General features: G+C 41.1%; 1 protein-coding gene and 1 pseudogene across 1 annotated transcript; one reads left to right on the plus strand and one right to left on the minus strand.

The window, feature by feature from the left end:
• SLC19A2 (solute carrier family 19 member 2) lies at positions 1–25,896 on the plus strand. Its single transcript, XM_030875535.2, has 6 exons — positions 1–414; positions 6,542–7,144; positions 19,705–19,927; positions 21,023–21,215; positions 21,555–21,696; positions 23,904–25,896. The coding sequence occupies exons 1-6, from the start codon at positions 214–216 to the stop codon at positions 24,030–24,032; spliced, it is 1,491 nt and encodes a 496-aa protein (XP_030731395.1). The 5' UTR covers positions 1–213; the 3' UTR covers positions 24,033–25,896.
• On the minus strand, positions 12,146–12,251 carry LOC132594129 (U2 spliceosomal RNA; annotated as a pseudogene).
• Positions 25,897–27,343: the final 1,447 nt, after the last annotated feature.

Raw genomic sequence — 27,343 nt, forward strand, 5'->3', positions numbered from 1 at the left:
GTGGCGACTCGTGAGGTTCCCGCAATCAGGAAGGGCTGGGAGTCATTGCGATCAGAGGCGACTGTTTCAGAACTGCTTGGCCCTGCCGGGAGGAGGCGCCACTCGCAATTGCAGGTTCCTGCGCTGGGGCAGCGATTCAACCTCACTCCGGTTGGCCGCGGAGGAAAAGGAGAAGGAAAGGGCCGGGCCGGGTCCCCGCCCTTCGCGCCCCAGATGGATGTGCCTGGCCCGGTGACACGGCGGGCGGCGGCGGCGGCCACCATGCTCCTGCGCACGGCTCGGGTCCCGCGCGAGTGCTGGTTCGTGCCCACCGCGCTGCTCTGCGCCTACGGCTTCTTCGCCAGCCTCAGGCCGTCCGAGCCCTTCTTGACCCCGTACCTGCTGGGGCCCGACAAGAACCTGACGAAGAGGGAGGTAGGCGCGGGGGGCGGGCGGGAGGTGGCTCGGCCGGCGCGGGACGCGGGCGCCGAGATGTACGGGAAAAGGTGAGAGCGGGCGGAGGGGCTGTAGCTGAGGAAAGGAGGAGTGAGAAAGGCGCTCGAAACGCGGGAGCCATTCTGAGCAGAGATTGCTGACTTTTCTCAGTTGGAAGGCGGCTCCGTGCTGGGCGCTGCCTTAATTCACGCTGTTTTTCTCTCCTGCGTTGGATTGATAGGCCGTGTCTTAGGTGAAGGGCTCGAAACGCGGTTCGGGAGCCCCAGTTCACGTGTGCTTCAGGCGATGTGCTGATGATGCTGTAATGGAACTTAGCCCCACTCTGCTCCGACTGATCCAGCAGTTCCTGCTTGGGGGCGGGGGCGGGGACGGGGGCGGGGGGGAGGAGAATATTTGGAGAATAAAAGAGAAAACAGCAGGTTGTACTTTGGACATGGTAAAGATTTAAATAAATATTTGCTGCCGGAAAGTAAGGAACCAGATGCTGAGTAACTCCTGCTTTCTGAAAGGATCTTCCCTCTACCTGCTGCACCCTCTTCCTTCCCCTACTTTGCCTTGTTTACCCTTGAGAGATGGAAGTGCTCAAATAAGGACTGTACAAGACAACAAGAACCCATCATCTTGTCTTGATTTTTGGTTGGGCGAGACTGTGTCCAGGAATACGCTTCCCACACACTCCCCCAGCCCCACCTCCCGGGATAAAAGCAGATATTTAGATGGTATCACATAGTTGGCATTTAATTATAGTTTTTCTTGCGTTGTGAATTGTTGCTTCGCGGATGTTAGTTTTGCTCCTTTCTGTTCTGCTGCGACGTTGAGAGTAATTAAGAGTACATAGTCCATGATCAAGAACTTTTTGCTGACTGACTTCCCCAGGAGGATTTATAAGTAAAGTACTTGGAGTGCATTGTGTACTTTAAAAATGTGTTTAACTCTTTAAAGTGTATGGTCAATCTCAACACCAGTTTTTTGAAAAAGAAAGACATTATATTAACTGAAAAAGGACTTAAACTCAAGCTGCTACCACAAAACCCAAGTAAAGCAGATTCAGCATCCTCTTCCTTGAACACTACAAAGCAAGAAAGCTGAGGTCTGGTATTCCTTTCTGGAACAAAAGGGTGAAAGCTGAGTGGGCAGTTGTTAGCTGTTTCTTATTTCTTATGTCTACTTCTCCTCCCACGCTACCTTCCTGCCCCAGCTGCTGTGAAGTACTCCTCCCATTTAAACCTTACTCTCTACCCTGTGATTAGCAGTCACCTGTTTTGAGTATCCCTGCATAACAGGTCAGAGCAGGATGTAATTACTCATAATCCAGTTTGTTGTTGCATTGCTCCTCCATTTTCAAGGGCACTTAACAGGGAAGGGATTGAACTCTTGGTTGAGGATTTCCCACATTATCTCACCCCTAGCAAGTGGCACTTTTACCCAACTTCAGATCTACTTCTCAGTCTTATGGACCACTCCACAAGGAACTGTAAGAGTTACTCATTACCTATTTGAATTATAGTATTGGTTAAAAACAATAATAAAGGGGAAAGGGCCAACTCTTGTGAACAGAATGATTCTCCAAGAAGACAATTACTTCAGTAAATACAAGAGAGAATGATTCTGGAGACCCACAGCAAACACCAAATCTGAATTGTAGCCACTGAAGCAGAAATGATACTGTCTGTGAGCTGCTAACAATTAAAATTTCATGTGAACTGCCACGTGATCTGCACAGTTTGTGCACCTTGCCTGAAAGAGAAGCACACGGGGAGAGAAACATGCTCCCATTGTTGATATTTGAAAGCCGAACTGTTTTGTACAAGTGCCCTGGGCAGAATTGCTGTGTGATGTGCCATCATGTGTCCTGTCTTATCAGAAAGCTGCCTAGGTGAGTGAAATATGTTCGAGGCGTATAGCAATAAAGCAGAGGGGCCAGGCCTAGGAAACATTTGCTGAATGTGTAACAAAAACATAGCACACTTCTGTTACTGCAAATTAGATGAGGAAGAGGGCAGGGTTTGAAGAAAAATCCAGAAGTCTGGAAAGGGATGTCGTTTGTGTCTGAGGACCTCAGAATCATGGCCGATTCTGATGGTCGTGCACAGTATGGCTCTGTCCACCCTCTCTGGAACCCTAGGTTTTTAAAAATCTCTAGTAACTGAAATAAATAGGACAACTTGTTCTCCTTTCTGACTGCTTGTTTTCACCAAGGTACAGTTATTTATTTATTTAATATTACATGATTTTTAGGCAAAGCAAATGCCAAATCATGGTCAGTCTATTTGTGTTGAATTTTGTATTTCCCTCAGGAGACTTTAGAAGGTCCAAGAGCAGTCATCTTAGATAGAGCTGTTGTTAACCGAGGCCAAAGACAAAAGGAGGAAAAGAAGGTCAGAATTTCCTCTTTCCACTCAAAGGATTTTTTTTTCTTAGATTTCAGGAAAACCATTAACCTGTATCACTTTATAAATTTTAAACAGGTTAAAATTTGTCTTTCAGTAGTTGAAAGCCAAACTTTTAATAAAATAGAGCTCTTTATCACCAAAAATTTTTTATCCTTTCATCTTTTCCAGCATGGGATTTGACATTCACTACCTTTCTTTGATACTTTTAAGACATTAAATTTAAAACTATTCTGCCTAATATTGAGAGCCTTACAGAATTTGGCTCTTATCTCCTTAACACCCTTATCTCCCACTACATCCTTCTTCCCCTTGCCTTCTACATGCCCAAGCTCCATCCACGTTAATCTTATAGTTATAAATCCAGTGGATCTAACTTTCTCATCCTTCAAGGTCCATCTCAAAGGAGCAACCCCCCATATTTCCTAACTCCCTTGTCAATAATTTACGTGTATGTGCTCTTCACTAGGTTCAGAACTCCTGGAGAACTGAGGCTTCATTTTATTCTTTTTTTGTTTTCGTAATCTCCATACAGTTTGAAAACAGTGTTGTGCAAATAAGTGCTTACTAACTAGTTGTCTAATTGAAATGTGATTCTAAAATAAAGTGTAAATCTGAATTAGAGCTTAAAACTGAACAGCTGTTTTCCCTTGACTCTGTCTCAGAAGAAAGCACAAACAAGCTCTGATCCAAAGAACTGTGAAAGGCACCTTAGAATAAAATCAGTTCCCTTAGCTCACACGGCAGATTTTTACCTGAGATAAGAAGGTATCGTCCAGGTGTGGCCAGTAAGAGTCTGTAACCTGTACATTTTTGCATGTAGGAAGTTTCGCTTCAGGATTCAGAGTATCCATCAAAGAAGCATTTCCTGGTGTGACAGCTTCTCCTTGGAGGCATTGAGAGAGAAGGGGTCTTATGGAGACTTTTGGAGACACAGTGGCTAAGCTCTGCATATTGTCTGGTCTTCTCTCTTCATGAAAGCCCCATAAAAGCACCCCTACGCAGGTTGAAAAAGCTACTTTATGGCATTAGAAGTAAGCCTGGAACATAGTAGATGATCAACAATAGTTTTCTGATTGAAGAAATGGGGCATTTTAGGGTGGTGGATTCAGAATATCTAGGTGCAGATACTCCCTCTGCCGGTGACTAGCTGGGATAACTTCGGGCAATTCACATAAGGCCTAGTTTCCTTGGTTGTAAGATAGAGATGATAAAAGCATCTACCGCTTAGCGTTGTTTGGATTAAATGAGGTCATATAGGTGAGGTGATTAGCATAGCGTGTGGTGTCAGTAGAGATGTACTATTATAATGCTGATAATGCTGTGGGAGGGACGGTCCTCTTGGGTTGATGTCTCTCCTAGGAGTAAATTCAGGTTTCTCATTGAGAATAAGTTAAAGAGAACATATCTGGTCTTTTTCCCCTGCTTGCCTTTATTTTAGTTTCTACTTGGCATTGCTTTTCCTTATCTTCATTACGTAAACTGTGGTTTTTGTATTAGGAGTGGAATTAGACTCATAAGCATAAACAGTTTAAATTGATAATTGAAAGGATGAGGTTTATATAACGAAAACTTCACAGTTAATCGTTTGGGGACAACTAGTATTGAAGGGTATATAACATGTCTAAGTGCAGACAGTATTACTGGAGTGAAGAATCAGTGAAAGTCCCAAGCGGTGTGGTGGAGAACAAAGAAGACTGGGTATGGAAGGAAGGTATTTTTAAAGGGGAAGTGTGGTGGCTAATAGCTTTGTAGTATTATGTTGGGGAAAATGTGAAGGTGAAGAAATATGCAGACTCAAACAGAGGAGGCAGTTTCACACTTAAGAAAACTGTAGGAGAATGAATAAAACTATAGGCAAAAAAGGAGTGGGAAGTTGCTAATGGAGCACACCTGTGAAGTCTGTAGGGAAGCCTTCACTCCTCACGGCTTTCATCTCAAGGTTGCCCTTATACCCTTTGGTTTTCTACTGAGAAGCCTCTGACCCTGTGTTAAGTCAGCCGAGTGCACTTTGTTCCTCATTTGATAAAACTTACACACTTGTGAATAAGAATCATTTCTACAGTTCTCGATTATTCTTTCACGCACACATTCAGGCACAAGAAAGTTTCCTGGTAAATGGAGGTTGCTAGATGATTTGCAAACACAAATTAGACCGGAATTCATGAAGGCGAGGCTATTAGACAAATCACTTTTGATATTCAGCCAGTCAAAAATCAAGTCTGGAATGTATTTCAGATTATGTTTTCCTTTTATAGTTGTTCTCTGCATTGGCAATTATTTTATAATAATTTACTAAAAATAAAATTTTTACTTTATTGTTCCTCTAAAACCTTAAAACAATTAGTTGGGTGAACTGAGGTATACATGAGAGTTAAAAAGTAAGTCAAACCCAAGGATTAGATTGCTCCATCACAAAGTATTTAGACTGTTAGTAAGACTACCTTTCAGAACGCACTTAAAAACTGAGGCCACTGATCCAAACTTTGAAATGATCACTTATAAAACTGACTCGCTTAAAGCCCCAGGAACTTACTAGGCTATGGGGTAGGTGTAAAAAGAGGGAAAAGTCTCCTACAATGATTGTTATTCGAAGAATGGGGACGACAGTTCAGTTAATTTGTATTGTCCCAAGTGGTCTGTGTTTCAGCTTCAGTCCTTAAGTCTTTAAACGTATGAAAAAAGAGTAAGTGATTTACATGTACTCTCTCATTTAGTCCTTGCAAGAAACCACCCTGTGGCATAGGTTTTACTTCTCTTTTACTGATAATGGAGATTAAGGCTAAAAGGAACTGAAAAAAAAACTTGCTTAAAATCATACGGCAAATGATGGAACAGAAATTCCAGCTGGGGTCTTTGTGGTTTAAATATTATTTCTACTATCTTCCAATGAAAAATTAATGAAAAAAAAACCTTCCATTTTTTTTCATAGTATAGACATACAAAAAGAAGGACAACAGAGTTGCTTATAATGCTACCATCCACAGATAGTTACTCTGTTAAGACTGTAGGACAGATTTACCTTCTTTATCTATTCATGTTACCCCAAAGAAATGAAACTTAAAATCAGAGAAACCTAATCAAACAGTAGGATCATGGCTCCCTGTTCTGTGGCTAGAAGTAAGAACTGACAATGATTCCAAAACATTTATTTGTTTCCAAAGCATTTATTGAGCCAAGTATCTTCCAAACAGTGTGCGAGCTGTTAGGTTGTGCAAATGAAAGTCAAGTCCACCCTGAAAGAACCTATAAAGCAATGGTTCTAAACTCTGGCTCATAATAAAATCTCCTGGGAGGTTTCTAAAAAATGCCTGCGGCAAGGCATCCACATTTTTGAAAGCTCCTTGGGAGATGTGTAGCCATGGTTAAGAAGCAGTGCCATGAGGTAACTGAGGAGACTGACACATACAAAGCAGTATCAGGAGAGCTTTTTGGGTGGTGGGATACAAACACTATCAGCTGCAGCAAAGTCTTCCAGGATGAGGAAGGCCTTGAACTAGGCTTTGATGAATAGGGAAGATTTTATTAGGAAAAAGACGATGGGGTGGAAACGGAGAAGTATATTCCAAACAATTATCAGAATTGTTGTCAAGATTTCTTTGGTTGATAAAAATGAGATCTTTGAGGTACTGGTAGATTGTTTCATAAGAATAAATTGTTACGAATGTTCCCGGTCCTTTGAGATCACTAACGGGATTTTATCTTTTTTCTACCAGGTCTTCAATGAAATATATCCAGTATGGACTTACTCTTACCTGGTGCTGTTGTTTCCTGTGTTCCTTGCCACAGACTTCCTCCGTTATAAACCTGTTGTTCTGCTGCAGGGACTCAGCCTTATTGTTACATGGTTCATGCTGCTCTATGCCCAGGGACTGCTGGCCATTCAGTTCTTGGAATTCTTCTATGGCATCGCCACAGCCACTGAAATTGCCTATTACTCCTACATCTACAGTGTGGTAGACCTGAGCATGTACCAGAAAGTCACGAGTTACTGTCGAAGTGCCACCTTGGTGGGCTTCACAGTGGGCTCTGTCCTAGGGCAGATCCTCGTCTCAGTGGCAGGCTGGTCCCTATTCAGCCTGAATGTCATCTCTCTTACCTGTGTTTCTGTGGCTTTCGCTGTAGCCTGGTTTCTCCCTATGCCACAGAAGAGTCTTTTCTTTCACCACGTTCCTCCCTCCTGCCAAGGAGCAAATGGCGTCAAGGTACACAATGGTGGCATTGCTACTGATACCTCAGCTTCTAACCACCTTCCGCAGTGGGAAGACGTTGAATCAAAAATCCCTCTAAATACAGAGGAGCCTCCCATGGAGGGACAGGTAAGCACGGCCTTAAATGCCTGGTGGTTGCTACTCTGGGGCTAGACCAATGGTGAAAAGCAGACAGGAAAGTCCCTCAATTCATTTGGATTCTGGTTTTATCTTGAGTTGCTTCATTGGTTCATTAATTCATTCATTCAATATAACGTTGATTTATATTAGGGATGACAAATGTATTTTCCTCTGGAGTAAATGACCTCCGGGACTGGCACAACATTATTATTATTTTTTTTTTTTACTTAAATTTTATTTTAGATTTTTTTTTTTTACATCTTTATTGGAGTATAATTGCTTTACAATGGTGTGTTAGTTTCTGCTTTATAACAAAGTGAATCAGTTATACATATGTTCCCATATCTCTTCCCTCTTGCGTCTCCCTCCCTCCCACCCTCCCTATCCCGCCCCTCTAGGTGGTCACAAAGCACCGAGCTGATCTCCCTGTGCTATGCGGCTGCTTCCCACTAGCTATCTATTTTACGTTTGGTAGTGTATATATGTCCATGCCACTCTCTCACTTTGTCACAGCTTACCCTTCCCCCTCCCCATATCCTCAAGTCCATTCTCTAGTAGGTCTGTGTCTTTATTCCCGTCTTACCCCTAGGTTCTTCATGACATTTTTTTTTTCTTAAATTCCATATATATGTGTCTTTCTCTATCTGACTTACTTCACTCTGTATGACAGACTCTGGGTCTATCCGCCTCATTACAAATAGCTCAATTTCATTTCTTTTTATGGCTGAGTAATATTCCATTGTATATATGTGCCACATCTTCTTTATCCATTCCTCTGATGATGGACACTTAGGTTGTTTCCATCTCCTGGCTATTGTAAATAGAGCTGCAATGAACATTTTGGTACATGACTCTTTTTGCATTATGGTTTTCCTGGGTATATGCCCAGCAGTGGGATTGCTGGGTCATATGGTAGTTCTATTTTTAGTTTTTTAAGGAACCTCCATACTGTTCTCCATAGTGGCTGTACCAATTTACATTCCCACCAGCAGTGCAAGAGTGTTCCCTTTTCTTCACACTCTTTCCAGCATTTATTGTTTCTAGATTTTTTGATGATGGCCATTCTGACTGGTGTGAGATGATATCTCATTGTAGTTTTGATTTGCATTTCTCTAATGATTAATGATGTTGAGCATTCTTTCATGTGTTTGTTGGCAGTCTGTATATCTTCTTTGGAGAAATGTCTATTTAGGTCTTCTGCCCATTTTTGGATTGGGTTGTTTGTTTTTTTTGTTATTGAGTTGCTGGCACAACATTATACTGCTCATGTTGGAGATGTCTTAGAAGCCACAGCAATGTCTGTCTCTTCTTCATCTTTCTATCCTCAGAACTTGGTATGTAAAGGAAGCTCTAGAAAAAATTTTCTAAATGAATAGGTGAAATGATTCCAATAAATGATGAATATCTACTTCCAGTTTCTGAATTGAAGTCCACAGTATGTAAGGATAGGAAGTTATCTTCCTCATCTGTGCTGACAGCTATGTGTGATACAGGCATACCTCAAGGATATTGTGGGTTTAGTTCCAGACCGCTGAGGTAAAGCAAATATTATAATAAAGCAAGTCACACAGTTTTTTTTGTTTCACAGTGCATATAAAATTTATGTTGGTACTATACTGTAGTCTATTATGTGTGCAATAGCATTATGTATAAAATAATATACATACCTAAATTTAAAAATACATAATTGCCAAAAAATGCCAACCGTCATCTGGGCCTTCAGCGAGTCGTAATCTTTTTGCTGGTGGAGGGTCTTGCCACGATCTTGTTGGCTGCTGACTGATCAGGGTGGTGGTTGCTGAAGGTTGGGGTGCTGTGGCAATGTCTTAAAATAAGACAGCAGTGAAGTTTGCCGCATTGATTGACTCTTCCTTCAGGAATGATTTCTCTGCAGCATCAATGCTGTTTGATAGCATTTTACCCATAGTAGAATTTCTTTGAAAATTGGAGTCAGTCCTCTTAAACCCTGCTTTATGAGCTAAGTTTATGTAATGCGCTAAATTCTTGGTTGTCCTTTCAACAGTCTTCACAGCATCTTTACCAGGAGTAGATTCCATCTCAAGAAACCACTTTCTTTGTTCATCCATTGGAAGCAGCTGCTTATCCATTCAAGTTTTATCATAAAATTGCAGCAGTTCAGTCACAACTTCAGGTTTCACTTCTAATTCTAGTTTTTTTGCTATTTCCACCACATCTACAGTTATTTTCTCCACTGAAGTCTTGAACCCCTCAAAGTCATCCATGAAACAAAAGTTTTACAACACAATGGTTTATTCTGACACATTTCGTTTACTTTTTTATAATGTGATCACTGCCCACTAAACTCATTTTATTACCAACTAATGAGGTGAAATCTAAAATTTAAAAAACTCTGTCCTAGACCACCTTGATATTTGTTATTTATAGATATGCAAAATGTCAGTACTTGATATGGTGAAGAATTATAAACTTTTAGAGTTAGAAGTGATTCTAACCACAAATCATATAACAATCAGAGCATGTTAAAGGGACTTTAGGTCACATCACCCTTTCATTTTAGAGATAAGGATTCAGATCCAACACTAGTGAGTCGTGCAAAATTACACACATGTACTCCTAGACATAATTTTAGAGCAGATATGAAATCCACTTCAATCTGTACCTTGCTCCGTGAAGTCTTTCGGTGGGATAACAACATGGTCAGAACCATCATGTTGGCCATGGTGAGGTAAAATTAGGATTCAAGTCAGTTTCATGGTCTCCTTGGCTCAGCTACCGACACCAGGACAGGCAAGCAGTGCTGCTTGGCAGCTGTACAGCCCTAAAATACTGCTTGCTTTTCTTTGACGAGCTTGAAGGAAAATTAGAATGTGGATATTGGAGATCACAGTGCCATCTTAAGTTGACAAAGCCCATCAATGAACCATAAATGATAATCGTGGTAATTACAGTAAAGAAGAGTTCTAGGTCAGTGGGTGGTTTTATCTTGACTTAAAAAGAGGGAAAATGAGGTAGAAGTCAAAGTGATAGCCCAGTCCACAAGTTATCTTAGAGTATTTGTAAGTTGATTTTCAGAATGAGTCCTACTGCTTTGGGGCAGAGGGTGCTGACATTGCAGGAGGAGGAGCTGCCAAAGCCAGTGATTTTCTTTCCCAAACAGGCAACTGGACTCATTTTGTGCTTGGCATATAGTTGGACATGATTTTTTTTAAGTAGCTTATCCATTAGAAATGATGTAAATTAAACCAACTCTTTAGCACAGGGCTTGACATGAGATTAATGCTTAATAAATATCTGTTAATAAAACTATACTTTTATTTGTAGACTGACACCTTTTACTATTAGGAAGCATTCTTTGTGTGTGTGTGTGTGTGTGTGTGTGTGTGTGTGAGTTCCATAAAACACAGACAGCAGCAAAATAACTGTTTTTATCTTGTACTCAATATCATTTATAGAAGCAGAGTATAGCGGATTTTGAAGAAGGGAGGCAGTCCCCAGTACTAGTACTTACCAGCAGGGTGACCTTGGGCCAGTTTCTTAATTCTTTGTGACTTTTAGTTCCCTCATTCATATACCTACCTCATAGGGCTATTTCAAGTATTAAATAAAGCCATGTAGAGCTTTCAAATTAGTATACATAAGTAGGTAATCAATACACGGTAATTTCTATTATTATCTTTATCATTAGATATGAATAATCAAGAACAGCTTTGTACCTTCACTGTAGATCTTTATTTGTGAGGCTGTAAATAATTTCTCATCTTCCCTTTGAATTTGTTGAAGGTATTCTGGGCCTTATGAAGAGTTATGAGAGTCTGGTACTAATTCCATCACAAGTTCTTTTTCTTTTTTTTTCTCTTTTTCTTTTCTTTTTTTTTTTTTTACTTTTTGGTCACACCACGTGGCATGCGGTATCTTAGTTCCCCCGACCAGGGATGGAACCTGTGCCCGCTGCAGTGGAAGTGCGGAGTCTTAACTGCTGGACCACCAGGGAAGTCCCACAAATTCTTTTTCTTTAACTGAGTTAGGCTACCCCTAAATGTAGAGTGTTAAATCAGATGATCACTAAGCTTTACTTGACTCTAGAATCCTGAGTTTTGTGAGCTGACTGATGTGAAGGTACTCTCTTTTTTCTTCTGTTTCCCAGGCATACCATGAACAACTTCTCCTTTCCTCTCCAGTCCCTCACATATGTAGGGATACACAGAAGTAATTTAATTGAAATCATCAGCCCTTGACTTAAATCTTCATAGTCTAGGCATTAAACCCTAGTTATCCCCTCCCCCTACATTTTCCTATTGTATATAGAACAAAATGCAAAATTCTGATCATGGCCTACAAAACGCCATACAATTTGGCTGCTTGCCAACCTCTCTGACCTTATCTCTCAATTGGGCTGAAACACATCAAGCTTGTTCCCACCTCAGAACTTCAAATCAGGAGATTTGTGTCAGTCAGGACTGCCCTTCATTCTGATCTTCATGGCTGGTTCCTTTATGTCACTCAGGTCACAGCTCGGACATCAGCTTTTCAGAAAGCCATTTAACACTCTTAGCAATCATTACTCCATTCCAAAGTCACTTGCTAGCCCATTACCCTTTTTACTTTCTTTATAGTATTATTCCTACTATAAGCTCTCTTTTATGTGTGTGTTTATCATCTGTCTCTCTTACTCCAGTGTTAATTTCATAAGGGCAGGGCAGTTAATTTCATGGCCTTAACAGGGTGATTATGGTGGGTTTTTTCCTGCCTCTGTCTCCCAGCTTACGCAAGGCATGCAAAGTCCAGCAGCAGCTGAAAGTTAAAACCATGGGATCAACCTTTTATTTCTAGCTAGACAAGTGAGAAAGTGGGGGGCTTGCATGTTGAGGAGTGAGGGGGTCATCCCCATTGGTCTTTTTCTCCCCAGTTACCACATCTCCCCTGCAACCTCAGTGATGGCAGAGGCCTTCACTGAGAAATGGCCTGTGTCTCTGGACAAAGGAACAGGTTAAGAGGCTCCTATTGTCTGAAGAGTGTGGGGGCATGCCCGTTATTTTTCTTTCTTTTCTCTTGCTATTTAAAGTGACAAGAACAGATACTACACTTGATCTTAGCCAAAAGGCTGAGATGAAATAGACAAAATAAACTTTAAGCTAAAATTACTGTCAAGTATAAATTTTACTAATATAGTAATTCCAAAGGACCAAGGAGCAGGGCAGTGGCTTTATTGAGAACCCAGGATTTATGAGCGTCCACCGTGCCCAGTCACTTTTAAATCATCAGCACAGCCCTATAATTCAGATATTTAGGTGAAGTGACTTGCCCAGGGTCACACAGCTAAGTGAGAGTCTTCTGGGACCAACAGTAACTTTTGCAAAGGCGTCTCTTGCTATACTTAATCACTGCCACCCTCTGACACTCACATTCTTTCTTTTTATACTATTCTGTTTCCTTGGGTCAAAGAATCCGACCCCTGAATTAAGGTTAAATAGGAATTAGTGGCAGATCAAAAGCCAAAATCGCTTCAAGATATTCTTTTAATTCCCCCATGTAATGCCTTTAGTCACAAAAATATAGAACAATATAGAAAATTACAAGTCAAGCGACCTTAGTATTCACAGGCAAGCACTAATATATTTTAATGTACCGTGATCATATTAAAATAGAAATAACTATGAAACATTTTCTGCGGAGAAGCAGCCCCTGCGGCAGGCAGCAGGAAGGGACAGGAAGGCTGCACGGCGCCCAGGCCTCCGATGGCCTAGGTCTCACCCCGCAGCGCACTGTTGATGCGCCGGAACGCTGCTTCCTTCTCCGAGTCTAGGTCTTCGTTGGTGACCCGGAAACCCAGCTTAGGGGCTGGGGGCAGCCTCAGAGGCTCCCCTCGCCTGTGCAGCAGCAGAGGAATCCTGCGTTTTCGGGGCCTGGGACCGTCAGGTGTGAGGGAGCCGTTCCTCCAGGGCCGTTTCTGCCCTCTTGTTGCCTCTGCATCTTTGTCAGGCTGGCTTTTCCTCTGGGAAACCACTGGAGCTGCAGAGGGCGACGGAGGGCCCTCCTTGCTCCCTTTCTTTGCAGACTTCTGGGGCAGCCCTTGCGGTATGGCGGGACCCCTCCTTCTCTTCACTGGCAGGAAACCTCGGGTGGAGCTATATGAGCTCGTGATGGCGTTTCTTTGGGGGCAGGAGCTCATACAAGAGGTCTGCAGTTTCCTGTTGGATCTGTCTTCTGCCCTCTTGGCGTGGAGGTCTCTCTGCAGAGGTCCAGGCCTGGGCACGAAGAAGGAGCCCCCCAGGGGCCTAAATGCAGATCGTGCGCCCCCGGTGTCATCGGGGCCGCTTCTCTGGTCTTCGTTCCTCCCTGTGACTGTGGGGACTTCCTCCTGCTTGGCCATCCCTTGCCCGCTCTCTCCCAGGGCCCTCAACACCGTCTTATCTGTGCTGTAGTTCGGGACACAGCTGGGTGTCGTGGGCAGCACTGGCTGCCCCCGCGCCACACTGACAGTGACTGTGTCCACTGCGGACACTGAGCTGCGGGATGTCGTGGAGGTGCGAGCACCCATCACCGCCTTCTTCCGATGGCCTCGACTGCAGATGGAGATAAGGACCCCCAGAAAGGAGCGCAGGATCTGCGGGATGGTAGAATGGGGTCTCAGAGACTCTGTGGCAAAGCGCAGATGCAGAGTCACTGGACACTTGTGGGCTGGCCTGCGAGTGGATAGCTGGCCATAGACAGCTGGGTGACCCGGGCCGGCCACGGGAAGTCGGTGGGCGCGGGGAGCGGGCTGGGGGCAGCCGAACCCTCCTGGCAGGTGCTGGTCCCCCAGTGCCCGGGGCGGGGGTGAGGGGCAGGGCCTACCTAAGTAACTGCCCCTAGAGAACTTGGGTGAGGTCGGTCCTTGGATAGAGAGCTGGGCTCCGAGCACTCTCCTTTGGCCGAGCTGTCAACTCGGCCAAAAGCGGAGTGCGCTCTCTTTGGCCTGTTGCCTTTTTATACTCTGCAACCTGTGAGCGAACAATGGGCGTGTGTTCGCAGGGCGCAAAAGTTTAGGGAGGGGTGGCGCATGCGCAGAGTACACGTCAGGCCCTGGGGCGCGCAGGTGAGGATGCGCGCCCCTGGACCGTCTAGCGCTTCTGAATCTCCCGGGGGTCTGAGGGTTGGAGGTGTTTGCCTTGAGGGTGATGAGCTTCTTGGCAGGGCAGCTGCCCCTTCTCCTCCGGCCGGCTCTAACTGTACAGGTTGGGTCCCCGGCCACCAGAGCGGGAAAGCTGGAGAGCAGGGTACCTGGCTCAGCAGCCGCCGCCCGAGGTGGCAGATTTGGCATCAGCGCCTGTGCGTCCGCCTGCCCTCCCACCTGGTAACATTGGAGGAGAGAGCCGCTAAGAACAGAAGTGCCAAAAAAAAACCCCCAAAAAACCCAGAAGTGCCCAAGCCACCGAGATCCTGCTGGGATGACAACTGAAGGGGCAGGCAGGGCGGGCTGGGAGGGACATATATACCAGGTCCAAACCCAGAAAGATCTGAAATGCACGAGTCAGAATGAAAGTCCAGAATCATCCTTGGGCTTTGGGCTGAGCTGGAAGTATAGCCAAACTCTTCAAGGTCTCCAGCTCCACCTGCAGTTTCTGCCTGACTGGGACATTGCCCCAGAGTGGGGTTAAGTTTAAGGAGTCGAAGGAGGCATACATTTCCATCCTCTGGATCACTGCTCACCAAAAAATACATAATGCCAGGCACATATGTAATTTTGAATTTTCTAATGAACACACCAGGAAAATAAAAATGGTGGAGTCAATGTAAACAATAGATTTTTAATTCAGTATCTGCAAAATGTTAGAATTTTTACATGTGGCACGAGAAATGTGGTCATATTACGAGGGCTTGAGAGCCGCATGGAGCAAGGTAGAGGACAAACAGCATGCAGTTGAAACTCTAAGAAGTGAATGCTAACAGGCAGATGGGGCCTGGAAGTCCAAAGTTGAATAACAGCACTCAGGACCTATTTGTTGATTATGTTAATGAGTCATGGTAAATAGAATATAAGGAAAACCAACATTTATTGAGCACTTGCTACATACTGAATAATGCTTATCTAGTTCTTGCAATAACCTGTTGAAGTAAGCATTAATTTCCATTTTACTGTAAAAAGCCTAAGATTCAGAAATTTTTCTCATCTGAGTGTAGACAAGTACGCTGCTGATTCATCATCTCAGCTCCCATTTATTTTGACCTGGGTACCAGACACTGTGCCAAAAATCTTATATTCATTATCTCATTCTTATTAAAACTACTATCATTAAAACTCTATGATATAGGTATCACTGTCTCCATTTTACAGGTGAGGGAACTGGAGCTCTACTGATTTTATTTAAAAGATTCATACTTAATTTTTTAAGTAAACAATACAGAAAACTACATAAAAATAATCTGAACTGCTGGGTGCAAAGATTACCACTGTTAATATTTTAGTGCCCTTTCTAAATATCACTGTTTGTACAGATTTTATAGTAAATGAAATTATAACCTACATGTAGGTTTATAACTTTATGGTTTTTTACTCAGTGTTAATTCAAGACTGATCTTTCTTTCTTTTCATGTCAGAATAGCCTTCAGAACCCAAAGAATTGAAACCATAATGGTGAAAGTGACTGGGGGGAGGTTTGTGTTGGGCAGTATTCTGTCTTTCTCACCAGGCTGGCCCTGAGCACTAAAAGTCAGGATCAGAAAGACTTGTGTGAAGGACAAAGTCTGTCTTTTGACCCTCCCCATTTTTTTTTCATTTGTGGTCACAGCCTTTCCCTCTGGATATCTCCAGTTGGGCCCCTGCCAATGGATATGTCTGAGTTGGGATGGAGGGAGAGAGTGTGTAGCCGTATATGGCTGTGCCCCCTACCTTTGGCAGCTTAATGTCCTTGAAGCTCAGATAGGTGTTATCTCCCCTGAAAAAGAGTAGCCAAAGGCAGGTCTCTGTGCCAACTCTTAAAAGGTTTCCAGTGCCCCTGAACTAGGGCTTATGAACTAGGGCTCTACGAGATACCAGGCAAAGGCAAGAATGAGTATTCTTGGAACAAGATAAGTGCACAGCAGGCCAGGGCAGGACAGAGTGTCCCAGAAGCCTTTTATGGTGGAAGAGAACTTTATCATTGCCGATTCTTAAGTACACCTTGAAAGCGCCTTCTTCTGGGATTTTGTTCTTGTTTCCTTTGCTTTGAATGTTGTTCTTAATTGTTTCTCTATTCTAATCTTATCTATCTCCCAAAGCCTGTCTCAAACACCAGTTCTTCCATGATACATATTTTGGTTCCTTTTCCTTGAAACCAGATGTACTATATTTGTCCCCATTGGTTAAGGCTCATTGTATATGTTTGTACTATGTTTTGGGTAATGAAATATCAATATCTGAGAAAATAATGATAGTCTTCCTTTCGTCATGAAAAAAATGTTCATTGTTTATAGCAAGAATTAGGATTGTGTCCTTCAACAGCACAATAAAAGAAGCAAACTTATTCTCAAGTTTCCATCCTAGCTATTGGCTTGATAATAGACACATCTCCCTCTGCATATAACTGAGCTAAGAAAAGAGTAGCATTTAACTTGGTATTATAAACACCTAACTATACCTATTAAAAGGTTCTATTTAAAGAAGGGGCTGCACAGAAATTAACGTAAAATGGATTAAAGACTTGAATGTAAGACCTGAAATCATAAAACGCCTTAGAAGAAGACATACGTGGTAAGCTCCTTGACATCTGTCTTGGCAATGTGTTTTTTAATTTGACACCAAGAGCAAAAATAAGTGGGACAACGTCAAACTAAAAAGCTTCTATACAACAAAGAAAAGCATCAACAAAATGAAAAGGCAACCTACTGAATGGGAGAAAATATCTGCAAATCATATGTCTGATAAGGGGTTAATATCCAAATTATAAAATGAACTCATACAACTCAATAGCAAAAAAAGAATCCAATTTAAAAATGAGCAGAAGATCTGAATAGACATTTTTCCCAAGAAGACACTCAGATGGCCAACAGGTACATGTAAAGATGCTCCATGTCACTAATCATCAGGGGAATGCAACTCAAAACCAGAATGAGATATCACCTCACACCTGTTAGAATGACTTATCAAAAAGATAAGAAATAAGTGTTGGTGAGGATGTGGAGAAAAGTGAACCCTCGTGCACTATTGGTGGGAATGTAAATTGTTGCAGTCACTGGAAAACGGTGTGGAGGTTCCTCAAAAATTAAAAATCAGGGACTTCCCTGGTGGCGCAGTGGTTAAGAATCGGTCTGCCAGTACAGGGAACATGGGTTTGATCCCTGGTCCAGGAAGATCCCTCATGCCACGGAGCAACTAAGCCCATGCGCCACAACTGCTGAGCCCACACGCCACAACTAATGAAGCCTGTGCACCTAGAGCCCATGCTCTGCAACAAGAGAAGCCACCACAATGAGAAGCCTGTGCACCACAACGAAGAGTAATCTCCACTCACCGCAACTAGGGAAAGCCCTCATGCAGCAACGAAGACCCGACGCAGCCAAAACTAAATAAATTAAATAAATAAATTAAAAAAAATCAGACTACCACATGATTCAAGGATTCTACTTCTAGGTATATATCCAAAGAAAATGGAAACACTAACTCAAAAAGATACAGGCACCCACCAATTCACTGCAGCATTATTTACAATAGCCAAGATATGGAAACAACCTAAGGGTCCATCAGTGGATGAATGAATAAAGAAAATGTGGTATACGGACAAATTTATATACACACTGAAACACTATTTATTCACCCATTAAAAAGCGAATGAAGTCTTGCCATTTGCAACAATGTGGATGGACTTAGAGGGCATTATACTAAGTGAAGTAAGTCAGACAGAGAAAGACAAATATTGCATGATCTCATTTATATGTGGAAACTAAAAACAAAACAAAACAAAAACCCCAAGCTCATAGATACAGAGAACAGACTGGTAGTTGCCAGAGGAAGGGGGTAGGGGGTAGCAAAATGGGTAAAGGGGAGTCAAAAGGTAAAACTCCCAGTTGTAAATAAGTCTTGGGGATGTAATGTACAGCATGGTGACTATAATTAGTAATACCATATTGCATATTTGAAAGTTGCTAGGAGAGTAGATCTTAAAACTTCTCATCACAGGAAAAAAAATTATAACTGTATGGTGACAGATATTGACTAGGCTTATTGTGGTGATCATTTCACATTGTATACAAATATAAAATCATTGTTATATACCTAAAACTAGTATAAAGTTAAAGGTCAATTATACCTCAGTTTTTAAAAATAAAGGAGAAAGGGCTGACAGCAGGTGGGAGTAGTCATTTTACATCTGTAGGTTCTCATGTGCAAGATATGGGTTCCAGCCAGCAAGCGGGTTGAATCATGCTGCTGCCATTGGTGTTAATAATGTGTAACATGGCTCCTGTCACACATCCTGGCTCTTATATGCTAATTCACAGTTAGCTTCCTCTTGGTCCCTTTGGATTCTCTCATTTTGCCTTCCCATGTTAGTTGCAAAAGTAAAAGTTCCTATGTTCTGAGCGAGGCTCCGGAATTATGGCAACCTTTGATAGCTATTTCACAGGATGTCTGGAATCTCATATTGACTTCTTGGCGTAGTCCAGGGATGATGGTACACAGTAATGTTTTGATTCACTCAGTTACATGCATAGTAGCTTTATTACTTCATTGTAATAGTAATATTTCCCATAAATACTGGGTAACAGAAAAAGTGTAAGGAAGAAAATTAAAATCACTGATTACCCCATCAGCCAGAGAGAACTGCTGCTAATATTTTGATTTATTTCTTTCTAAGATTTCTGTCTTAACTATTATCTTTCAGTGAATCTGATAGGTTCTCATTCATGGATTCTACCTGAACAGTGATTTACTAGGGTTGCTAATTATTGCGCTTTTTTTTTTTGGTTGCGTTGGGCTTGTGGGCTTTCTCTAGTTGCGGTGAGCGGGAGCTACACTGCGTTGCGGTGCGCGGGCTTCTCATTGCGGTGGCTTCTCTTCTTGCGGAGCACGGGCTCTAGGCGCGTGGGCTTCACTAGTTGTGGCTCACGGGCTGTAGAGTGCAGGCTCAGTAGTTGTGGCGCACAGGCTTAGTTGCTCTGCAGCATGTGGGATCTTCCCGGAACAGGGCTTGAACCCGTGTCCCCTGCATTGGCACGTGGATTCTTAACCACTGCGCCACCAGGGAAGCCCAAATTATTGCTTATTCTTAATGTTGCTTGCCACTGTATGGGGAGATATGGAATGTCATCTCCCTTTGGCTAAAGTACGCGATTTCTGACCATCTTTCTACCTTCATTTTGTAAACAGTATATCATTTGCTGGATGTACTAATGTTTATAGAGCATTCAAAGCAAAAATTATATAAGAATGTGTTTTTTTCCCCAGGGGGATAAATGTAATTGCTAAGAAGTTTATACATACACACACACACACACGTATATGAAATAAGCAATTGGTTTTCACAAGGAACAAGAAAAAAGTCTGTTGAATAGAAAATTGAGTCTATACAATTGCTTTCTGTACAGTTGGCTTCTTCCCTTTTTCTGTGTAGGAATCCAAGCCAGACCGTCTCCTTGTGCTGAAGGTCCTGTGGAATGATTTCCTGGTGTGCTACTCTTCTCGCCCTCTGCTCTGCTGGTCCGTGTGGTGGGCCCTCTCCACCTGCGGCTATTTTCAAGTCGTGAACTATGCACAGGGCCTGTGGGAGCAGGTGATGCCTTCTCGTCATGCTGCCATCTATAACGGTGGCGTGGAGGCCGTTTCAACCTTACTGGGTAAGCAGTGCAGGGTGGTAGGGCAGCTTGGGAGGGGGAGATTCCTCTGGTAGTGAAGTCAACCATAATCAGATTTTCTCTCCCCTCCCAAGTTTGAAGTAACCCCAGAGAATGGATTACTTATTTTGAGCTCTGATTTTATAATTTAGGAGGACAATTTAGAATTGCACATGAGGTGGAGGGCTATGACTAACAAACTTAAATTCTTTTAACCTTTGGGAAACCTAATATAATAGTCCTCTAAATTGTCTTCTTATCTAGGTTTCCATTATCTCTGATTTACTGGGTTCTTCTGCCACTTGTTGAAAAACTTGGAGTAACCTATACAATACTTTATAACAGCAGTAGCAAATATATTGTTTATATGTGCCAAGCGCTGCTCTAAAGACTTTATGTATGTTCACTCAGTCCTCACAGAATTCCTAAGATAGGTGTAATTATTATCCCCAGCTTACAGTTAAGGAAGCTGTGGACAGATAGGTTAATCACTTGGCCAAGATGATATAGATGGTAAGTGGTAAAGTCGCGGTTTGAACTCAGAGCCTGTGTCTTTGGCCATTTTATTCTGTTGTCCCTTTCTAATTTGTCGACCCACCTCAGAAGGTTTTGGAAAACTTTATATGATTTCTGTAAACACTTAAAACTGTGACTGGCACTTAGAAAGCACTCCATACATTTTAGCTTTCGTTATCATAATCATCATCATTTTACCACATAATAAACTGCCCCTCAGTTGGGAAGAGAGATGAGCCATCCTGCCGTGTTGCCAAGCTACAAGCAGTGGTTCTTTTTGATTCTCGCCTCTGTGTCCGCCTCAGTAGTTTTTCCTTAGCAGCATCCCTGGCTCTGTATCCTCCTTTTCCTTCTCATTACCAGCTGCCCTAGTTCAGTCTCTCATCATCTCTCCATGGCTCCATACTATTTATTCCATCAAGTCCAAAATTCTCTGCCTGTCTTTCAAGGCCCTCCATAATCTTAAGCTACCCTGTTTAAAAGTTAAAAGATCTTAAAATGTAATAATCTAAGATGAATTTTTAATTTATTGAAATAGTATTTGTGTAGCAAAATGACAAATTTTCTCTTTTTGTTTTGTAGGTGCTGTTGCTGTGTTTGCAGTTGGTTACATAAAATTATCCTGGTCCACTTGGGGAGAATTGACATTGTCTCTGTTTTCTCTCCTGATTGCTGCTGCAGTGTACATCATGGACACCGTGGGTAACATTTGGGTGTGCTACGCATCCTACGTTGTCTTCAGAATCATCTACATGTTACTCATCACTATAGCAACGTATGTATTTTGATTCAAAGAACCATTAGGAAGAGCTGACAGGATTAGCTTTTTGGTTTCTTTACAAATTAAATTTTCTGGTTAAAAGAGGCAAATGGGAGGAAGCATTATATGTGTATTGCCAGTTTTTCTCCTGAGGAAGCATTTAGGCAAGGTTCTTTATTTCCTTGTTTAAATGTTCCTGCTGTTTTCAGATGTTTGCATGGGGTTTACATCATTTAGCAACAAAATATTCTTCACTTGGTTGGGAAGGGAATTGACAGTAGAAAGTACGGGCTACTCTTCACACTATCCTGGAAGTAATTCTTGTCTATGCATTCTTTTTATTTATTTTTTAAGTTTTCAGATTGCTGCAAACCTCAGCGTGGAGCGCTATGCCCTAGTGTTTGGTGTAAATACCTTCATCGCTCTGGCACTGCAGACTCTGCTTACTCTAATTGTGGTAGATGCCAGTGGCCTTGGCTTGGAAATTACCCCTCAGGTAAGATCTCTGTTTCGGTACTGAAGATGTTATGAGTTGATCAGGGTAACAGAAGTGGAGCATGCTTCATGGAAACAAATTCAAACAATATCATCTTTTTGATGAGGCCCTAGAACATTTCTGTGTGTAATTAACCAGCCTGGTGGAGCTGAGAGGTAATATTGGTTCCTTCCAGGCCAAGCCCTTCTGCTTCCTCATCCATTATTTCCCTCCATTTTAAATTCTGTGCCTGGAATACTACATCTCATGTTTGAGATGCCATGCTTCACCTCAAAGCTCTCTAAGTCTCCTGCTTCTTTATTTAAAACACCCCTCACCCAAATACCAAGGTAATGGCTTCCTGTTGCTGAATAGCATTATGATTCTTAACATATGACCTATTGAGAAAACACCTGCACAAACAGAGACAGTGTGAATAATTTTATTCACTCAGGAATTGTATAGTTGTATATGCCTTCTTGATTGTGAGTTGTAGGTAGGGCTTGTTCTGTACTTCAGCAAAATGGGCAATTGAATAAAAAAGTGCCTACCGTACCTCATCTCAGCCCAAATGATTCCATCTCCATTATTCCTTCCTTACATATTAGTTTTCTTAGAATACAAAGACCTAACATGTTAGCAGTAAGTAACTTTGTTTTTACTGAGGAGGTCTAAAAGAGAAATAGGTAATGTGCATTGAGTGCTTTCTATGTGCCGGGTACTTTATATAGAATTGTGCAGTGTTGTTATCAGGATTAGACATCAAGAAAATGAGTCTGAGAGATGTTGTGTTGTTTAAGGTCACAGTCAATAATAGTATGGCAGAACCAGGATTCAAACCAGCATCTGACTCCAAAGCTTAGGCATCTCCCACTGCATCATGCTGCCTCACAAAAGGATGGGGGAGGGGGTGGACAGAGCAGAGGAATGGGAACTTATTACTTTCTTTTAAGTAAGAATTACTTAAGTGTTTCCCAGTTACTACCTGCAATAAAAACCTTGAGAAGACCTCTCAAGGGCTAGGTACTTTCATCTGGGGTGGAGGGTAGAAGAGTAACTAGGTGCTTGTCATCTTGCTATAGAAGTGGTAGGTTTAAACGTATGGAATAATAGAATTTTGTGGGCTGTGCTGAAACTTGTAACTGCCATGATTAATTAACGAGTTTCCTATAGGAAAATGAAACAGAATTTTAAAGGACCTGGCTCAGAGTGTTAGCTTATCAGTAGTTAGTAAGTTATTTTAAGAACAAAAATGATGATGATGTTGATAAACAACATAGTTACATTAAAATATTGGCTCGGAGGGACTTCCCTGGTGTCTCAGTAGTTAAGAATCCGCCTGCCAATGCACGGGACACGGATTCAATTCCTGGTCCAGGAAGATCCCACATGCCGCAGAGCAGCTAAGCCCATGCGCCACAAATACTGAGCCTGTGCCCTAGAGCCCGTGAGCTACAACTACTGAGCCCGCGTGCCACATCTACTGAAGCCCATGTGCCTAGAGCCCGTGCTCCACAACAAAAGAAGCCACCGCAATGAGAAGCCCGCACACCGCAATGAAAAGTAGCCCCCACTTGCCGCAATTAGAGAAAGCCTGCATGCAGCAACGAAGATCCAACACAGTCAAAAAATAAATAAAATTTAAAAAAAAATTGGCTTAGAGAAGATTCTTATAAAAAGTAATCTTATAATGGAATATATTGATAGTTGACCTTCTACTGCCCTCTTCTGGGCAAGAGTAGAGGTCTTGATATTCAGAATTTGGCCTGTTAATCATATCAGCTTGATTCAATTATAACAGCAAGATTCAATTATAACAGCAACAAAAATAAAAACGATAGTATTAACAGCATTAGCATTGTGCTAATAAACATTTGCATACATAATCTCATCCTTTCCCAACAACCCTGCAATTAGGAAATATTATGAATTACAAAATGTTTTGCAAATGAAGTTGAGGCTCAGAGACTGAGTCTCTCAATCCAGGTCATACAGCTAGTAAGGGGGAAGTCGGGATTTGCACCCAAGAATCAGCCTTCAGTATCACCATGCTGTGCTGCCTCTTTGTATCCTCAGTGCCTGGCACATTGTTTAAGCACACAATGTTTTTTGAAGTGTTATAGAGAAACTGAATATACCTTTAATTATGGAGTCTGTTCACATATATGTAATAAAAGAGCTTACCTTCTAATTGATAATTCTATAAATTATTCTTTCCCCCTCTTTAGTTCTTCATCTACGCTGGTTATTTTGCACTCATTGCTGTGGTTTTCCTGACTAATGGTGCAGTCAATATTTTGAAGAAATACAGAAAGCCCCAAGATCCAGAATCAAGTTCTCAAGTGACCACTTCATAACACACTGCTAATGAGCTTCTTATCACAAGAACTCTGCACAGCAGCTGTGCCTGGATGTATTTAATTTTTTAAAGTGTAGACACATATTTATGAGTGTGCATTTCATGGCTTCAAAGCAGCCAGTTGACTATACCTTGTCCTCCTAGAGTAATAGAATACTGTTCAGAAGTGAAGTGTACTTCATGGATTATTTACGAGAGCCAATATAAGGATGACTTTTTTCTGATTTGAAAGTGAGCTTGCTTTTGAAAACCAAGTAATCAAGAGCAATCAAGCAGCACATGGTGGTGTATACTTGCTAGCAAGTGAGTCTGGTGTTTCATAGGTCAAGTACTTCTGTATCAGATTAGCCAGATGCTTGGCCTGGTGGGACCAGGGCTTCACAGGGGCCACAGGTGTTACAGGTCAGAACAGAAATATGTTCTAATAGCACCTGCCTCTGTTCAACTTAATTCTTATTTCTGTGTTATTCATGTGCATTTGTGTTTCTGCAGATGAAAGTTGTTCCTATCACTGACAATATGTGCTCTGGTTTGGTGTTTTATAAGGAATATGTGTCGTTAATAATTTATTTTAAAAAATTCATTGTGTAAATATTCTCAATTCCCATCTTGACAATTATGTATTTGTGTGGATTTTTCATTTTTACATTATTCATATGCTTCCTAGAGAAGCTAATTTAGTTAAATAGTAAGGCAAGTTTTGAGGCCTGCTAAAAATCTAAGTGACCTAATCAGAAAACTTAAGGCAGGTTTGCTTGTCTTTTATTCTTCAGTGTGAAGGACTATTAATTCTATGATGAAAAGTTACTAAATGGGCTAAAGATACAACTAACCCATTTTGTATTTGCACTTTTATCTCCAAAATAAAATGGAAAAGTCTTTTTAAAAATAACTTCATCTCCATTTATAGCTTTTATATTATTTATCCTTCTTATTCAAGATAAAGATGTCATTAAGAGTTGGATCATTCCAAGGTCTTTTTCTCAAACTGAGACTCTTATTAATTATTTTGGTGGGACAGGAACTAGGATAGACTTAGTTCCTGTATTTTGTACATTAAATCTGCCTTTGTTTCTAAAGGTGGATCATCTTGAATATCTGCTTAAAATAAGAATTGCTATTGATTCCATTTCCAGGTTACTTGAAAAAAATGTTATTCTGTGCACATTTAATTGGGAAGTTAGTCTACCAAGTGGCTGCTAGCCTGAGACGTAACTATCTTGAAGCCAATTTTGTTGCCTAATCTTAAAAAAAAAAACAAAAAAAAACAAAACTAGGTTAACTTTTTTAGAACGACATAGGTAAACACTGAATAATAGTGTCAGGATTCCAAAACTGACATATTCATTTACGTAAGCAGGAATTCTAGAAGCAAATGAATGATAAGAATAAGTCAGTTTCCACTCACCTTCCTTTCTGAATAAGGGAAAGGAAAAGAACACTAGCTAAGTAAGGGAAGAGGAAGTGATATTGTAAATAGCAGCCTCTAATTTTATATTTTGTCTTTGTTGTGTTTTATTTTGCTACATAGGGAATTGTTTACTCAGAAACAAGTAGAAAAGTGGTATTTGAGGAATTTTATTTAATTTTTTAAATAAAATAGACTGTGGTACAATCAATACTAAAGCAGTATTTCCCTGGAATTTAATTCAAAGTTTGTGGTACACAGTTAGGGCCTTTACTTATTTAAGACAATAATAAGTTTACATCTTGGTGTGTGGCCCTATTTGTAGAATGCTGAACCCAATTTGCAAGTTGTACTGTATGCAGTTTTGTAAAGAAGTGAAAATAATTTGTTGTACTTTTTATTCAATTCTGTATAGATTATAAACTTATTTATTAAATAAATATTTTATAGTATATTTTTCCTTTTTAATCAGAATTGTTTTTAATTTATCTTTTGCTGTATTAGGAGCTTTGGATTACTTCTTTAAATCTTTTAGTTGTTTCGACTAGGACAAATTTCAGAGTAAGCCTTCCCCTCACCTGACTTTACTAACTAACCCAGAGTCATCCTGTTAATTCTTCCATTGCTTTGTGATCTTTACTTTTGACTCTTCCCTTTCATTTCTGTTTTTCCAATTTTCTTCTAACACCACATTGTACTGTTTATTTTTCTTGGTCTTCATCTTGGTACCTCTTACTTTTTTAAAGCATTCTCCCATTTAGAAACCAAAAGACCTACATTCCCTTCAGTGTTAACTGGATTTTTAAAGTAAACGAAATGAAATTGAATCAAAGGCATAAGGTACCATCTTGTTTTGAAAAATCATAGCCTTTTTGTTCCAACCCCAAATATTCTGATACCCAGGGAAGCATCTTCTTGCCATTAGTTGAGAATCACTTGTTCATTATACCCTAGAAACCAAATCAATCTTCTCTCACAGTATCAAATGGGTACCTTCTCTTTAATTCCCATTCCAAAACCTGCTTCATTAAGGCATTTCATTGATTATCACCAAAGACTTGGAAATTTTTCATGCAAAAACGTTTTTTAAAGATAAAGTTTTCTCTCCCTATAGTTATATCCCCTGTATCTTAAGGCCTTTCAGACTGTAAGCCTGCTGTAAGCAGGGACCATGCCTTATTTTTGTCTTTTGTTACAAAACACACCCTGTGATGTGTTTGTGCGCTATGAATATTGAATTATACAAATGATATGGACTCAACATAGCCACCTGCCAATACAACAGCTAAATGCTCACTATTTTGAAAAAGGTACATCAACGTAAAACATTAAGATTTAAATGCCTATCAATGATCCCTAGTCCACTGGATGCTTTATTCAAGGCATTATGCTCAAATGATAGAAACTGGATATCTATTTGTTTTACTTATTATGGCATCCTCATACTTAGTACCTTACTTGTTTAACATGTTTTAGTTTGGAAAAGGTATTTGTGAACATCATCTCCATTGATTCTGGAAAAAGCATCTTGTAGTAGGACTAATTTCTCTACTTTTTTCATTAAGTAATGCTGGTAGAAGAGAGTTTAAAATACTGGGTTTGCCACTCAAAGCTCTGATACATTAGGGAGGTCACTCTTGAGCTTCAGTTTCCTCATTGGCAAGTGGGGATGATACTTACCTCACAAGATTGTGTGAAGAAATGAAAGAACACATGTGAAAGCACCTATCACATCAGACACAATAAGGGACTGAGAAATCAGTTCCCTTCCCCCTCACCATTTATTGGGTTGGCCAAAAAGTGCCTTTGGTTTTTAAGTAAAAATAAAAGACATTTTCACCAAGAACTTTATTGAACATCATATTCACCCTTTTGTTCCACTACCTTCTGCCATTTTTCAG

Source organism: Globicephala melas, chromosome 1 (genome assembly GCF_963455315.2).
Source record: "Globicephala melas chromosome 1, mGloMel1.2, whole genome shotgun sequence".
Classification (NCBI taxonomy): Eukaryota; Metazoa; Chordata; class Mammalia; order Artiodactyla; family Delphinidae; genus Globicephala; species Globicephala melas.